The 15,603-nt window shown below is 31.3% G+C and overlaps 1 protein-coding gene across 4 annotated transcripts in view; it reads right to left on the bottom strand.

Annotated features, from left to right (window-relative positions):
- Window positions 1–15,603, bottom strand: part of Rock1 (Rho associated coiled-coil containing protein kinase 1) — a 146,994-nt gene that overhangs the window by 61,604 nt on the left and 69,787 nt on the right. For 3 of the 4 annotated variants that reach the window (XM_005329028.3, XM_078030297.1, XM_040274621.2), the window contains 3 exons: window positions 8,536–8,695; window positions 4,962–5,022; window positions 954–1,042 (listed from right to left, as the gene is read on the bottom strand). In XM_005329028.3, coding sequence (XP_005329085.1) covers window positions 954–1,042; window positions 4,962–5,022; window positions 8,536–8,695 — 310 coding nt within the window. The remainder of the gene's footprint in view (window positions 1–953; window positions 1,043–4,961; window positions 5,023–8,535; window positions 8,696–15,603) is intronic. The other variant, XM_040274616.2, reaches the window with a different exon arrangement.

The following is a 15,603-nucleotide window of genomic DNA, read 5'->3' as shown; positions in this document are numbered from 1 at the left end:
TTTTCACATGATTATCAGCCATTTTGATTATTCTATTTCTTCCTCAAATTGATGCACATCACTACTACTACCTTTAACATTCATTCAACAGTTTCTCCATTTCCTCCCTTTATTTCTATTTTATACACTTAGAAATTCCTTCCAAATTCTGGGATCAGTTGATTGCTTATTTCCAGTACTTTTACTTTTTTTTTTTTTAAGTTTATATTATACACTTAACAATCTACCAGGGATGGTATACAGTGAGAATTTTACCTGTTTCCTACTTCTCTATATCTATCTGGTCACAACACTGAGTATTTATAATTTCATTTGTTGAATATTTAATCTATGTTACCTTTATATTTCATTTATTCAATACTGTTCACTAATGACATAATTATAAAAAGTTATTGCTTGTAATTATAAAAAATTATTGCTATTAATAAGAAATAGTATTATGCTAAGTTATTTTAAAATAATAACATTTGATCATCCACTATTTCATAAATATATATGCTATTAGAATTTTATGCACATGAAAAAATTCTGAGTTACTGCTCTAAGGAATCACAGTGGAAATCAATGACTGCATCAAATTTAGTGAATTTTAAACATCAACACTTCACATTTTAGAAAATAATTTATTTAATGTAAACTAATTTGCTCTTTCAGTTAGCTGATTAAAATGAGAGAAAAAAGTAAAGGATTAGATAATTAACTGAATTAGAACTATACATATTTTTAAGAAGGAAGACTACCAGAAACAAATGAACTTTAATAGTTTGAGGAAAGTACATTTACAACTAAAAGCCAACATCAATGTTACTTTTTTATTCTAGCTAAGACATTCTTCATGGATGTGTATCAGTAGCAACTTTAATATTCATTTACTTTTGAGTATTTATGAGTATGAGCTTTAAAGTATTTGCTATATACAACTATTAACATGAAAAACATAATTATATTCTTACCTGCACTTCTGCTCCATTTCATCTTTTAACTGTATTTCATTATGCAGCTGTTCTTCTAGCTTATAAATTGTTTTTTGTAAACTTTCCTGCTTTAATTGAAAAAAAATCCATCTCATTCAACTAATAATATTGATAGAGAAATTAAGAATAACAAGTTTATAATACCATTTCACATCTGTTTAGGAAATAATTAATCTTATCACTTTCTATTAATTATTATTACTTTAAAAAGCATTTTCTCAATATTTACTTGTATCTCAGTACTGTACTATGTGTCAGTAACACAAAAATTTAAAAATGGTCTGGCCCCTGTTCTCATAAAGCTAATGATGTCCCTGTTCTCATTAAGGTAATGGTGCATAAAAAAATGGGAAGTGATTTAAACATTATACAATGTTTATATATATTGAAACATTAAATGGCATTTCATTAATATGTACAATCTTAATTGTTTAATATATCCATTAAGCACCCACAATGAGCCAGGTGCAGTAGCACACACCTATAATCCCAGCAGCTCAGGAGGCTGAGTAAGGAGGCACGAGTTCAAAGCCAGTCTCAGCAAAAACGAGGCCGCTAAGCAACTCAGTGAGACCCTGTATCAATAAAATACAAAACAGGGCTGGGGATGTGGCTCAGTGGTTGAGTGCCCCTGGGTTCAACCCCTGGTACCAAAAAAAAAAAAAAAAAAAAAAAAGCCACAACGACCCAAAGATATGTACAAAATATGAATCCATGGTAGGTGATAATATAGTATTCTGAAGAACAGAAGGGTGAGTGACTTCTAATTCTGCCAGAAATATGCAATGCTTGAAGTAATACCAAAACATGAGAAAAAATTACCCAGAAAAGACGGTAGTAGAAAGAAGATATTTCAGCCAGAATGAACATACAAGCCAAAAGTAGAGGTAGAAGAAAATAAATTTGGGAAATGGGAAGAAATCAAATATGGCAGAGTTAAGCATACAAGAGGGAAAATAACTCTTATCAAACCTGACAAGTGTGGGACCATGATTCCTTGATTGGAAACTTTAACCTATAAGCAATATATGACATAACATTGGCATCTCAGAAACCAAACTTCAATAATAAGGTAGATTAAAGGGAAGTGAAATTCTAGAAAGAACAAGTTAACAGGCTTTTGAAAAAGTTCCAGTAAGTGAATATTGATCTGATATAAAGAAGAGGTTGTAGTTATGAAGAGGAAGAAATGGATAAATCTCAATTAGAAAGCAGATTTATGACCTCAAAAATAATTAGAAATGAGAGAGAACATATATAGTACCATTATGAAAAGCAAGAAACACAAAAGTTATTGCTGGGAGGGCATGAGAGAGAAAAATTGTGTTTAGCTTTAGCCTTGTTAGAGAGGCCAAAGATGTATCCAAAAGAGACGAGTTTTTGTATAAAGCTTTGAGGAAGAAGGTAGATATACAAGAGAATACCAATAGAAATGAGCAGAGACAAGATCACAACTCTGGGAAACATTTAATAATTGAGTAGAGGAATGAAAATAAAATTCAAGGATGCAGGGCTGGGGGTATATAGCTCAATTGTAGAGCGCTTGCCTAGCATGTGTGAGGCCCTCAGTTTGAACCTCCACATAAAAGTAAATAAACAAAATAAAGGTATTGTGTCCATTACAATTAAAATAAATAAACTTTTAAAAATCAAAGATGGGAGGAAAGGAAGGAAATAAAAGAAACATGAAAGAATTATAAAAGCTTAAAGTTTCAAAGAAGAAAGAGTAGTCAATATCAAATGCAGCAAAAAAAAATTATTCATCACATTTGGCAACTGCAAAGTTGTTAGAATTTTAACTAAAACGCTTGCAAGGAAAAGTTGAAAATTAAATTAGTTGATTTCTGTACTTAGTTCCCTCTGTTCTTACCAGAGCAAAAGATAAAAAAGCAGCCACTGACAGTAACTTACAACAATCACCACTGAACAGAATCAGCCCAAAAGATAAATCCTTTGAATATTTCTGAAGTCTTTTTGTTGTTTTTCTTTTTAGTTAAACATGACAGTAGAGTATCTTCTGATATTTATATAAACATGTAGTACATCTTCTTCTAATTAGGATCCCAGTATTGTGGTTATGCATGATGTGGAGGTTCACTATGACATATTCACATATGTACATAGGAAAGGTATGTCCGAATCATTCCACTGACTTTTCTATTCCTGTCTCTGCTCCCTTCCCTTCCTTTCCCTGAAATCTAATGTACTTTTAATCATACAATGCTGTGAGAGCTGGGTTACAGCAAGGCCTTAATATTACCTTCCCTAGATCAAAAGTGCTTTTATTTTAATGACATCTGAGCCCCAACGCCTTGTGAGCTATATAACTTACTTACAAGCTCTTTGTGATGAAAATTTAAGAGAAACAAGGAACTCACACAGTTTTTTCCTCTTTTTCTCACCTTCTCTTTCTACATTTAAAACTAAATACATCAGAGAAAGAGAAGAACTGTACCAGCTTCTAAAAAATGTTGTTACTTCTCTAATCCTCTGTTAAAACACATAAGCTCAGGCTGGGGTTGTAGCTCAGTGGTAGAGTACTTGCCTCATATGTGTGAGGCCCTGGGTTTGATCCTCAGCACCACATAAAAATAAATAAACAAACAATACAGATATTGTGTCCATTTACAACCTAAAAAATATATTTAAAAAACCATGTAGGCTATAGTACAGTGTTTAAGGAATGTTTTAAGGATGGTCAAATGATTATTCCTGATTTTTTTTCCAGAAAAGTCCTAGTTAACACGAAAAAATTTCCTCAAATGTAAACAAATAAAGAGTTTTTAAAAAGCAACAAAACCTCTCTCATGAACATGAACCATAAGAGCAACAGAAGAACTCACAATTAAAATGTACTTACTAGAGTAATTTAAATCCCAGTGGAAAAATTAAATGGTGCTTATTCTCCATTTCCCCAACAACCTTCTAGTCTTGAAGATCTATCCTCTGTTCATCTTTGCTTTAAAATCTACAAACTGTAATACTCTGTTGCCCTATCATTTTGAAGTTGGTTTCAAACCATGGGAGAGACCAACAGGAAATCAGAGGGTAGAGAAATGAAGTATCCATTTCTCCATATCCTTCTGGCTTTACCATAGCTTTGGAAGTGTTTTATGTTCCTCTTCTATGATGTTAGGCTTTCTCTGAGCTACCACTACAGGATTTTCTCTTTGCCTCAACTATGGGAGCAATGGCTTCATACTGTTTTTAACCAATGCTGATGTTCACAATGTAACAGTACTTCCATTAAAACTTCATTTAATGAATTCATGAACAAAGTGTGATTAAAATACTTGCTGGGATAAGATTCAGCCTTACAAAGGAAAGGCTATTGTGATATATACCACAACAACTTAATGACATTATGCTAAAAAAATAAGCCAGTCACAGAAGGATAAATATTGTGTAATTCCAGGAGGTAAATAATCAAAATTTATTGAGACAGAAAGTAGAATAATAGTTATAAGGGCCTGGAAGAGTGAAATGGGGAGGTTTTTTTTTTGTTGTTGTTGTTTTTTCAGAGTACAGAATTTAACTTTGAGATGCGAAAAAGTTCTAGAGAAGGATAGTGGATGGTTGCACAATTCTTTGAACGTTCTTAATGTCTCTGAACTGTATACACTTAAAATATAGTTAAAATGGTAAATTTTATGTTATAATTACTTTACTAATACAAAAAAATCTTCATTTAAATCTTCCATGTCTAGACCCTTAGTGATGAAATATTTATATTACTGATTCCAAAGATTAAAAAGACAACTATTGTCAATCTGTGTAGCAATTTAGTTTACTGTCTTTACATAAATTATTTCATTTGATATTCAGAAAAATTCATATGAGAAAGGAGACAAGAGATAAAAATTGCCAGAAAAATCTAAGTGCAATAACCACTCAATTCATAAGCAACACATAAGCTTACTCAATACCACACACAGAAATACATGATACGTAAAACAATTTTTAAAAAGCAAATAAGAAAATACCTACCACGCTTTTATCCACACTGGAACTGGTTCTGTTATCATTAGGATTTGCAGAAGGTAAGTATCTGGGGGAAAGGAGTTTAAAAAGAAAAGAAACAAAACAACCCACCTTAATATCCAATAACAACCAATAACAAATATTATATGCTTATTTTATGTTCAGTATTTTACCAGCTATGTTTATAAAAATATTAGGCACAAGTACATATTTTTATTTTAGAAAAAATACAGAAATGATACATAATTAAATGAAATCCCAGTTAGGTCTATAATCATATGACTTGCTATTCCTGCTACAAAACGTGACTATTTCAAGGAAGACAAATAAAAAATATAAATAGTCTTAAATTAGTTGAAATCAGGTTTTCTTGGCCATAAGAGCAAATTGCAATAGGTTTGCCACCAACAGTAACTAAAAATCATTCCAATTTTAGAGCCTTTTGAATTTAACAATGAGGGACAAGGAATTGTTGACCTTTAAGACAGAGTACAACTATCTCCACTTCCCTCAACTGTCCTTTAGCAAAACATACTATTTGCTTGCTTGGTAGTTTAAATTCTTTCTCTTTTTTTTTTCTTGCCTAAGTAATTGAAATAACAGAATCAAAGTCTGGGTAAAATCCTACCAAATTTTGGGACACCAAGCCTTGAAGAGTTCTTTAATTCAGTGTAAAGTTAGAATTACATAAAAATACAGGTGGTTGGTGAGACTTAAAGATCTTCACAGGGGGAGCTGGGGTTGTGGCTCATCAGTAGAGCCCTCGTCTAACACGTGCGAGGCGCTGGGTTCAAGCCTCAGCACCACATAAAAATAAATAAGTAAATGTCCAACTGTAACTAAAAAAAAAAATTTAAAAAAAAAAAGATTTTCACAGGGCTGAAGTTGTAGCTCGGTGGTAGAGGGCTTGCCTGGCACATATGAGGCACTGGGTTCAATCCTCAGCACCACATTAAAGAAAAAAAAGGTAGGTAGATAGGTATTGTGTCCATCTACAACTAAAAAAATAATTAAAAAAAGATCTTTACATGTCTTACAGCAATATCAAATAAGTAGAGTTAGATAGATAGTATATGTGAAATTTTTTCTAAGATACCAAATATCATGTAAAAGTAAGGTACTGCTGCTATTGCTCCTGCTATCACCTCCAACATGATCCAATACCAATACTATTATCTCCACCATCACCACCACTTACTGTCAGCACTTTGATTAACTAGAAGAGAGCTCTCAAAATACCAAATAGTTACAGTACATTTCACAGCTGTATAGGTTCAGCTATTAACACATAGATATTAACAGTGAATAACAACTATACTTTAGCAATAAAGATCTCTGCCCCTGACAATTAAAAGATATTTTTATATTTCAGGGATAAGAGTTTCCAAAGTTTTCTACTTCACACTAGTATATTCAAAATTAGACTTACATATGATAGTAAGGGTCATTCATATTTTATTGCTTCCTTATTAAAAGCAATCACACTTTTACCTATTCATATGATAGGCACTTATCTTAAAATTACTATATTAATTGATAAGGCTATGACACTTAAGAACATAGTAAAATGTCAAGGCTGGAGACACAGGTCAGTGGCAGAGCATTTGCCTAGAATGTACAATCTCTGGGCTCAATTCCTGAAAAACAAAAACCAAAAAGCCCTATACAATAAAATTTCTATTTTTAAAAAACCTAAAAATTGAAGACACGACTTGGTGTGAATGAACGTTGTATACAACCAGAAATATAAAAAATTGTGCTATGTGTAATAAGAATTGTTATGCATCCCACTGTCATATATAAATAAAAAAACATTAGTTAAAAAAAACCTAAAGGGGCTGGGGTTGAGCACTCGCCTAGCATGTGCAAGGCCCTGGGTTCAATCCTCAGTACCACATAAAAATAAATAAATAAAATAAAGGTATTTTTTAAAATATTTTTTTAAAAAAACTAAAAATTACACTTGAGACAGGAATAAAAAGGAAAATCAGAGAACATAATGAAGTACATGGCAATGTAGTACAAATAACTTAGTGTTTAGTTAATTAAAGATTACCTTTGTATAGAAAAATGTAAATAAAATAAAAACTGTTGAACTATAGTATAGAAAAATCCAAAAATACTGGGAGTTGTTTTAATCACTATCCTGAGTGTTCCAGAAACCAATTCAAAGAATAATTGATAAAAGCACCAAAGAAAGAAAGAGAGAGAGAGGGGGGAGGGAGGGGGGGGAGGGAGGAAACTTCAGCAAAACCACTCTTTTGTGTATATATGTCAATAAAAAATAGCTACATTATTATACACCCCGAGTGTTAGGGGGAAAAAATGACTAAATTATTGGGCTTTTCTCTGAGTCAAAACTTATGTGTTTTGTGTATTCAGTATTGTTTTTTAGTGCATTGTTATAGAAATTTCATAAAGCAGGCCTAAATTGCCTTCTTATTTTCTAAACTTGCCTTGAATCACTTACAGTTAGCTATAATAACTAGTTTAATAATTGCTCCAAATAAATACCTAAAACTACTCTAATGTAGTATAATTTTATTTTTTAAAAAATTTATTCTGAAATAATTACAAAATAATAGTAAAACTTAATGCACCCAGTTATTGTTGTTATATGATTCATTGTAGTATATTAATATAGAACTTTCTTTGGCTTTCAATTAAGTGGTACATATCAACCTATATTATTCATTTCCTATGATGTGAGCAGTTCAAGAGAAGGTATTATAACTTGGTCATTTTTCTTCCTGCACCTTGGTATTTAGCTTATATTTGACAAAGAGAAAGTTATCAAACATACCTTTTTGAATGAATGAATGTCCAGCACAGAAATAATGTTAAACTTACATCACAAGTACATTTGGAAAGACTAAAACTCACATTAGCTAATACTAATAGTAATAACAGCTAACACTGAGTATTTTTACTCCATGCAAAGTGCTCTGAGTGCTTTCCTGTGTTTTGCTTCACTCCTCCCTTATAAAACTCTCTGATGCAAGTATTATTAATGTTATCATCATCCCTATTTTTGAGGAAATGAAAGCATAGAAGATTAAAGTTACTAATTCAACATGATATGATAGTACAGAAAATACTATATGTTGTAATACATAGTTAATTTATTAAATAGTACCTGGGAAAAATCGATTTTTGAAGAGCTAAAAATTATGGACCTTGGGTAACAATATAGAGATGATAATGCTAGGAAAGTTAATATTATATATTATTCCAAACTGTATTATAAATCATAAATCTTTAGATAACAATACTGACCTAAATATCAGTATTATCAGTGTCTTTTGACCTATTAATTGTCACTTGAGGACATAAAGTACATCAGACAGCAAAGAATTTCTGAAAAACAATATCCTGAATATAAATGAGTCTAAAAAAAAGATCAAACATAAAATGCTAGAAATACCATGCATCACTGAAAAATGGTATTGTAAATATTAGAAGATATATCTGTATATCTCATTAAATATACTTTAAAAGGATCTTTAGATATCCCTAAGAAAATAATATGAATATAATAAAATCAGAACCCACCCCTAAAATTACTATTTAGCTTACTTACCTACGATTGCTGTAATATGTAAATCCTACAAAAGGTAGTTGATTGCCAACAAAAGCTTTAGGAATAGGGAATGTTTCTTCATCTCCTTTATCATCTTCTAAGTCATCAAAATTACTAGTATCAATGTCACTACTTAAATCAGGTACAACTGGTGCTACAGCTAAAAATAGAAAGAAAATTGTTGTTGATTTCAAATATACAAAGTGACACAAAGATTTTATACCAGCCCGGTATGGTAGTGTACACCTTTAGTCCCAGCTACTTAGGAGGCTGAGGCAAGAGGCTCCCTTGAGCCCAGGAGTTCAAGACCAACCTGGGGAACAGAATTGAGACCTCATCTCAAGAAAAAAATAATAATAAATAAATAAATAATGACAATAATAATGATGTTTCTTTTCTAAATAGGTGTAAAACAAATTCCAAACAGGATGAATCTATTACACTAAGATTCATTATAATTAATAAATGTTAATTATTAATTCATTCATTTGTAATTTATAAATCTACTGTTCATTGCTGTATGAGGAATAATATTCACAAACTCATAAATATTCATATATCTATGGTTTGTAAATGTCACTAATTTTATTAATAAACTATGAATTAATAATTTGTTAATGTTTATTGATAGTTTGTTATATAATTCTTGAAATGACATATACCAAATCACCTATAATTCAAATTTAATTTAAATATTACAAGTCAAGTTATTAGGATTACTTTAAATACATCACTGCATGAATTTCTCAAAAGCATTTAGGATTATAGAAAAGAATTTCCAGAACCTATAACATTACAAGCTATACTCTAAAAAGTTGGATTAATTTTAAATACCGTATTGTTTTATTAATCTGCTATGAAGCAAGCCAGAAATCAAGGTTAATTCTTAGTAGTCCTGAATATAATTACTAATTTGAAACTGAAATATTTTTATTTTTATTCACATCAAATCTACATGATCAATATTCCTATCATTCAATATCTCCATAAGATTAAACAATAAGGAACAAAGGATTTTGAATTAGTTTCAGACTAGCTACTTCCAGAATTAAGTGATTAAGAATAATTCAGTATTTTTGACACGGTTAAAAAAAAAAAAAAGCAAGGACACAAAAACATGGATAAAGCATCTCAAGATTGTAAACATGATGGGGCGGAGCAAGACTTACATATACCTAATAATTTAAAATGATATACGACAGTCTTTAAATATTCATAATCCAGGAGAAAATACCACATCAAAGCTTGAATATGCTATAAGGGGTACATTAAAAATAAATTTAGGATACATATTTTTTAGTTTAAAGGCACAATAGTTTATAATACACAAAATGAATTATTATCAAAATACTAAATACTCATTTCAGGAACAATTGTTTCCTTTTTCTTTGGGAAAAAAGATAAGCAAGGCAACCAAAAAACAACTAAACAGTTTCATGGTCTTAATCTCATATAAAGAAACTATTTTTTTAGTTAGCTGGGTGCTTCAGGCAAGAAATATCTATTTTCAGGCAATCTTAGACACACTGACATATCTGAATAATTTGGGAACAAAACAACAGATTTAGCCCAACAAAGTTCTAGTATTAACTAATAGCAATGAGTTAAAAAAAAAAAAAAAAGTTCTTCTACCATTTATTTCTTTAAGGCCAAGAGAACTGCTTGACCATACAATGCTGATATCCTAATAATTCATTTCCTAATATGTAAAATGAGAGAAAAATAAAAGGTTGCTGACCCCAGGGAAGTCTACAGTCAATTATGGGATGGCATGCATTTTACTTTCAAAAAATTCTCAATCATGAAGAAATTTTGCCTACAGGGGACTTTTGGGAATATCTGTGTACATTTCTGGTTGTCACAAATACACAAAATCTTAAAATAAACTTTCTTAAATATGTACCAAAGGCTATAAAGGATGAAGAAATAAACTATAGGAACCAGAAGAATGTTATCTTAAATAGAAAATATTAAGATAGAAACAGAAAAAGGAACAAAATAGAAATTCTGGTGCTAACATGAAAAAGTAAACACAGCGGAAGGGAAGCGTGGCACCATCAACTAGACCAACACACGCATTATGGGAGTTCATAGGGAGAGGAGAAAAAGCAGCAGAAAATATATTTGAAGAAATAATGGCCTCAAACCTCCCAAATCTGATAAAAGATGTGAATTTATATTCATATATAATGTAAATGAGGGTCAACCAAGGAAAATGCCAAAATATCCACATAAAAATGCATTATAATCAAATAGCAAAATCAAGCTGCCCTAACTCAAGGCCTTGAAGAAAGATCAGTAAACCTAAATGCGCACATAAATGTAAAAGCCAGTATTATAGTATTTTTGGTTTGTAACAGCTTTTTTCTCCTCACATATGATTTTAAAAACAAATGCATTATGCAATAATCATAAACTTAAGTTAGTGAGCATACAATATAAAAAGATTTAAATTCTGACAATGACAATATATAGGGTAAGGACAATTTGAATAAAAGCCATTTTTGTATGATACTAAAAGTAAACTAGTATCAATTCAACCTAGACTGTTACCAATTTAGAGTTTTAAATGTAATCTCCATGTTGACCAACTTAAAAAACATACAGAAAAGGAAAAACACAAAAGGTAGTAATTAAACACTTAAGAAGCAAAAATAAAATACAGAAAATAGAAAAATAAAAGAAATCTTTCCTTATCAGTATTCACTGTAAATTTAAATGAATTAAACTCAGCAATTAAAAGGCTGAGATTGGCAGAATAAAATAAAAAATGATCCAAGAATATGCTCTTTACAGAGACTCACTTTAGATCAACAGACATAAATAGGTTGAAAGTGGAAAATACATTCCATGCAAAAGAGGAATGGCTAGGGCTGGGGATGGGGCTCAAGCAGTAGCGGCTCGCCTGGCATACGTGGGGCGCTGGGTTCAATCCTCAGCACCACAAAAAAATTTAAAAAAATAAAGATGTTGTGTCACTGAAAATTTAAAAATAAATATTAAAAAGTTCTCTCTCTCTCTCTCTCTCTCTCTCTCTCTCTCTCTCTCTCTCTTTAAAAAAAAAAGAGGAATGGCTAAACTGACATCAGACAAAACAGATTTTAAATCAAAACTATTGAAAGAAGCAGAGAAAGACACCACACATTGATAATATCAAGAAAAAGCTTAATATATTAAGAAAATGTAATAATTATAAATATGAACAACACAGCTCCAAAGTATATGAAGGAAAAGCTGACATGAATTCAGGGAGAAAAAGAACATATAAAGATAAAATCAATAAGAAAATACAAGATTTGAACAACCATAAACCAACTAGATATATAATAGATATAAAGAACACATTTCACCCAACCAAAGTAGAATACATGTTTTCTCAAGAACACTTAACAGACATTTTCCAGGAGTGACTATATATTAGGCCAAAAAGAAGTCTGAATAAATGTAAAAAGATTAAAGTCACTTTTCCAATCACAATGGAATTAAATCAGAAGTCTAAAAATATTGTGGAACTCAAAATTTTCTCAAACCACCAAATGAGTGAAAGAACAAATCAGAGGGAGATTATAGAAAACTATTTTGATGAAAATGAAAATATCATGCCAAAACTTATGGGATTCAGTAAAAACAGTACACAAGAGAAAATTTCAGCTGTAAATGTCTATATTAAAAAACAAGAAAGATCCCAAACCATTAACTTGAAATTATAAAACTAGAAAAAAGTAAATAAATCTAGAGCTAGCAAAAAAAGATTATAGTACAGATAAAATAAAGAACGTAAAACCAATAACAAAAGTTAATAAAAAAATTAAAAGTAGTTCTTTAAAAAGCTAAAAATAAATGACAACCATTTTACTTAACTTAGGGGGGAAAAGACATGAACAATAAAAGTAAGGATAAAGATACTAATCATTTAGGAATAAGAAGTATTAAAGAAAGTACTATGAATGAGTATGTACCAACAAATTTTAGATGAACTGGACAAATTCCTAAAAACACCATCAACTAAAACTTGCTAAAATAAAAGTTAGAAATTAGAAGAGACCCAAAACAAGTAAAGAGATTTTAAAAATAGTAAAAAAATATCTACAGTCTACACAACATAAAAAGTTCAACACTAGATGGCTTTACAACATCAACCCACCTTAAGCACTTCTAAAAAATAGAGGGAAAAATTCCTAATAAATTCCACAAGATCAGCATTGTTGACACCAATAACAAAGACACCAAAACAAACAAAAGCCCACAGAGTAAGACCTTTTATTAGCATAGATACAAAAAAAAAGTTGCAAATAGAAAACAGTGCCGTATTCAAAGGATTAACATGTCATAAATACAGCCAATTTTATCATCAACTAAAAAAATTTTAAACAGAACTGTACTCTATGACTAAATGGGATTTACTACAAGGTACTTCACCACATCAATCAGTGCAATTTATCTGGTCCTCTATATAAACAGGTTGATTCAACCAAAAGAAGATTGAAAATAACCTTTAAAAAGAACTGTGTCTAAAGATGTTCAGACTTTTTTTTTTTTGTCATTATTCCCTAAAAGAACGGTATTACAACTATTTACTTATAGAGATGAGTCAAAGTATGTTGAAAGATGTGAGTTCTATGCAATTACTGTGCCATTTAAAAAAATTTTTTTAATTACAGTTGAACATAATGTCTTTATTTTGTTTGTTTATTTTTATGTGGTGTTAAAGATTGAACCCAGTGCCTCACATGTGAGAGGCAAGCTCTACTACAGAGCCACAACTGCATACTGTGCCATTTTATATCAGGGACTTGAGTATTTTCAAATTTTGGTATCTGTTCAGGGTTCTCAAACCAATCCTCCATGGACACTAAGGACAACTATATTACAATAACAGAATAAAGGGAAGAAAAACACAATCATTCCACTTGATGCAGAAAAAGTATTTAACAAGTCTAAAATCCCACAACTACTATCATACTCAATGGTTAAAGACTAAAACCTTTCCCCATGATAAGGAAGACAAGAAAGCCCATTTTCACCACTGCTATTTAACATTATACTTGAAGATCAAGTCTGCATAATTAGGTACGGGGGGGGGAAAAAAAAGTGGTGGTGGTGGGGGACATTTAAACTGGAAATAAATAAGTTAAAACTACTCTATTCATAGATGACATGATCCTATACATAGAACATCCCAGGCCTGTCATGGTGGTACACACCTATAAATACTAGCAAATCAGAAGGTTGAGGCAATGGAGCACAAATTCAAGGCCAGCCTTGGCAACTTAACAAGATCCTGTCTTGAATAAGAAATGAAAAAAGACTGGGGATAGGCTGGGGTTGTGGCTCAGAGGAAGAGTGCTCACTTAGTATGTGTGAAACACTGGGTTCGATCTTCAGCACCACATAACAATAAAATAAGGGTAATTGTGTCCACCTACAACTAAAACATAAATGTTATGGGATGTGATTCAGCGATAAAGCACCAGTAGGTTAAATCCATAATAGCAAAACAAAACAACAAAATTTTTGTGTATCAAAGGACACTACCAATAGAATGAAAAGCTGGGTGTGGTGGTGCATGCCTGTAATCCCAGTGATTTAGGAGACTGAGGCAAGAGGATTGAAAGTTTAAAGTCAACCTCAGCAACTTAGTGAGTGAGACCCTGTGTCAAAATAAAACAATAAGGGAGTTTGGGAATGTGGCTCAATGGTTAAGTGTCCCTGGGTTCAATCCCAATACCGATGGGGGGGAGCAAGAAAGGGGGAGAGAAACCCAGAGAATGGGAGAAAATATTTGCAAACCATGTATCTGATAAGGGATTAATATTCAGAATACATAAAGAACCCCCACAATTCAACAACAAAAACAAACAACCCAATTCAAAAATGGGCAAAAGACTTTCATAGAAATTTCTCAAGCAGATATGTGGATGGTGAATAAGCATATGAAAAGACGTTTAACATCCCCCTAGTCATTACAAAAATGCAAGTCAAAACCATAATGAGGGCTGAGTTATAGCCCACTGGTAGAGCACTTAGATGTGTGAGGCACTGGGTTCGATTCTCAGCACTACATATAAATACATAAAAAGTCCAGGGACAACTAAAAATATTTTTTAAAAACCATAATGAGATATAATTATATTCTCATTAGGATGGTTACTATTAAAAGAAAATCATAGAAAAGCACAGTTGATGAAGATATGCAGAAGCTGGACCTTAGTTATTTATGTATTCTGCCCATAGGAGTATAAAATAGTGTGCTCTAACTGCATTATTTTATAGTGCTCATATTGTGCTTGTAGCATACCAAGTTATTTCGGTCTTTTCACTTCTTTTGTCTCCTATCTTTAAACTTACTCTCTGTCAATTCTTCAATTCTATCTCAAATGAGTGAATGACTAACTTTACAATCTTAATACTTTGTGCCTCTAAATTAAGAGTGAACACAATCAAGAAACTCACAGGAAGTCTACCAAAAATCAAGCATTTTGTACCCTGCTCCCATACAACTGAGGAACAAAAGAGTAAAACTAATTGGCATTATAACTTAGACATGTGTAAGTGACAAAACTACTAAAATAACTATTATAAAAGAAAGCAGTCTTGCCAAATAAAATTGCATAGAGTCAAAAATTAAAAGGAATCATAGCTTACATAATTTTTTAAAAATTAGGTTAGTGAGGTCACTTCAAATAAAACTATTCTTGGTATTTTAGGGGTGGGAAGTAAAAAAAAAGGGTAGGAAGAGTAAGAACAGTAAGTTCTAGAGGCTTCAATATTTCTTTGTCTTTTTCAATAACTACAAAACAGGATCTACTGAGATTAGGAAAAGCTATCAAAATGTTTATTGCAAAACTGTATCAAACAATATATATTTTAAAAAGAAAATAATACTACTAATAAATTACATAACAAACAAATTCAAAGAAACTCTTCACAGCTCCTTTGATTTATCAGTGAAGTCATTGTTTTTTTTAAATAAAAGCATTTACGTTAAGAATATACAACAATATAATAAAATGTCATTGATTTTGTACTCCTCCGATTCCATGAGACTATGAGCTCCACAAGTGAAAA

Source organism: Ictidomys tridecemlineatus, chromosome 13, assembly GCF_052094955.1.
Source record: "Ictidomys tridecemlineatus isolate mIctTri1 chromosome 13, mIctTri1.hap1, whole genome shotgun sequence".
NCBI classification, from domain to species: Eukaryota; Metazoa; Chordata; class Mammalia; order Rodentia; family Sciuridae; genus Ictidomys; species Ictidomys tridecemlineatus.
The sequence above is the reverse complement of the archived record's forward strand: the minus strand, read 5'-3'. Positions and strand labels throughout refer to the sequence as shown.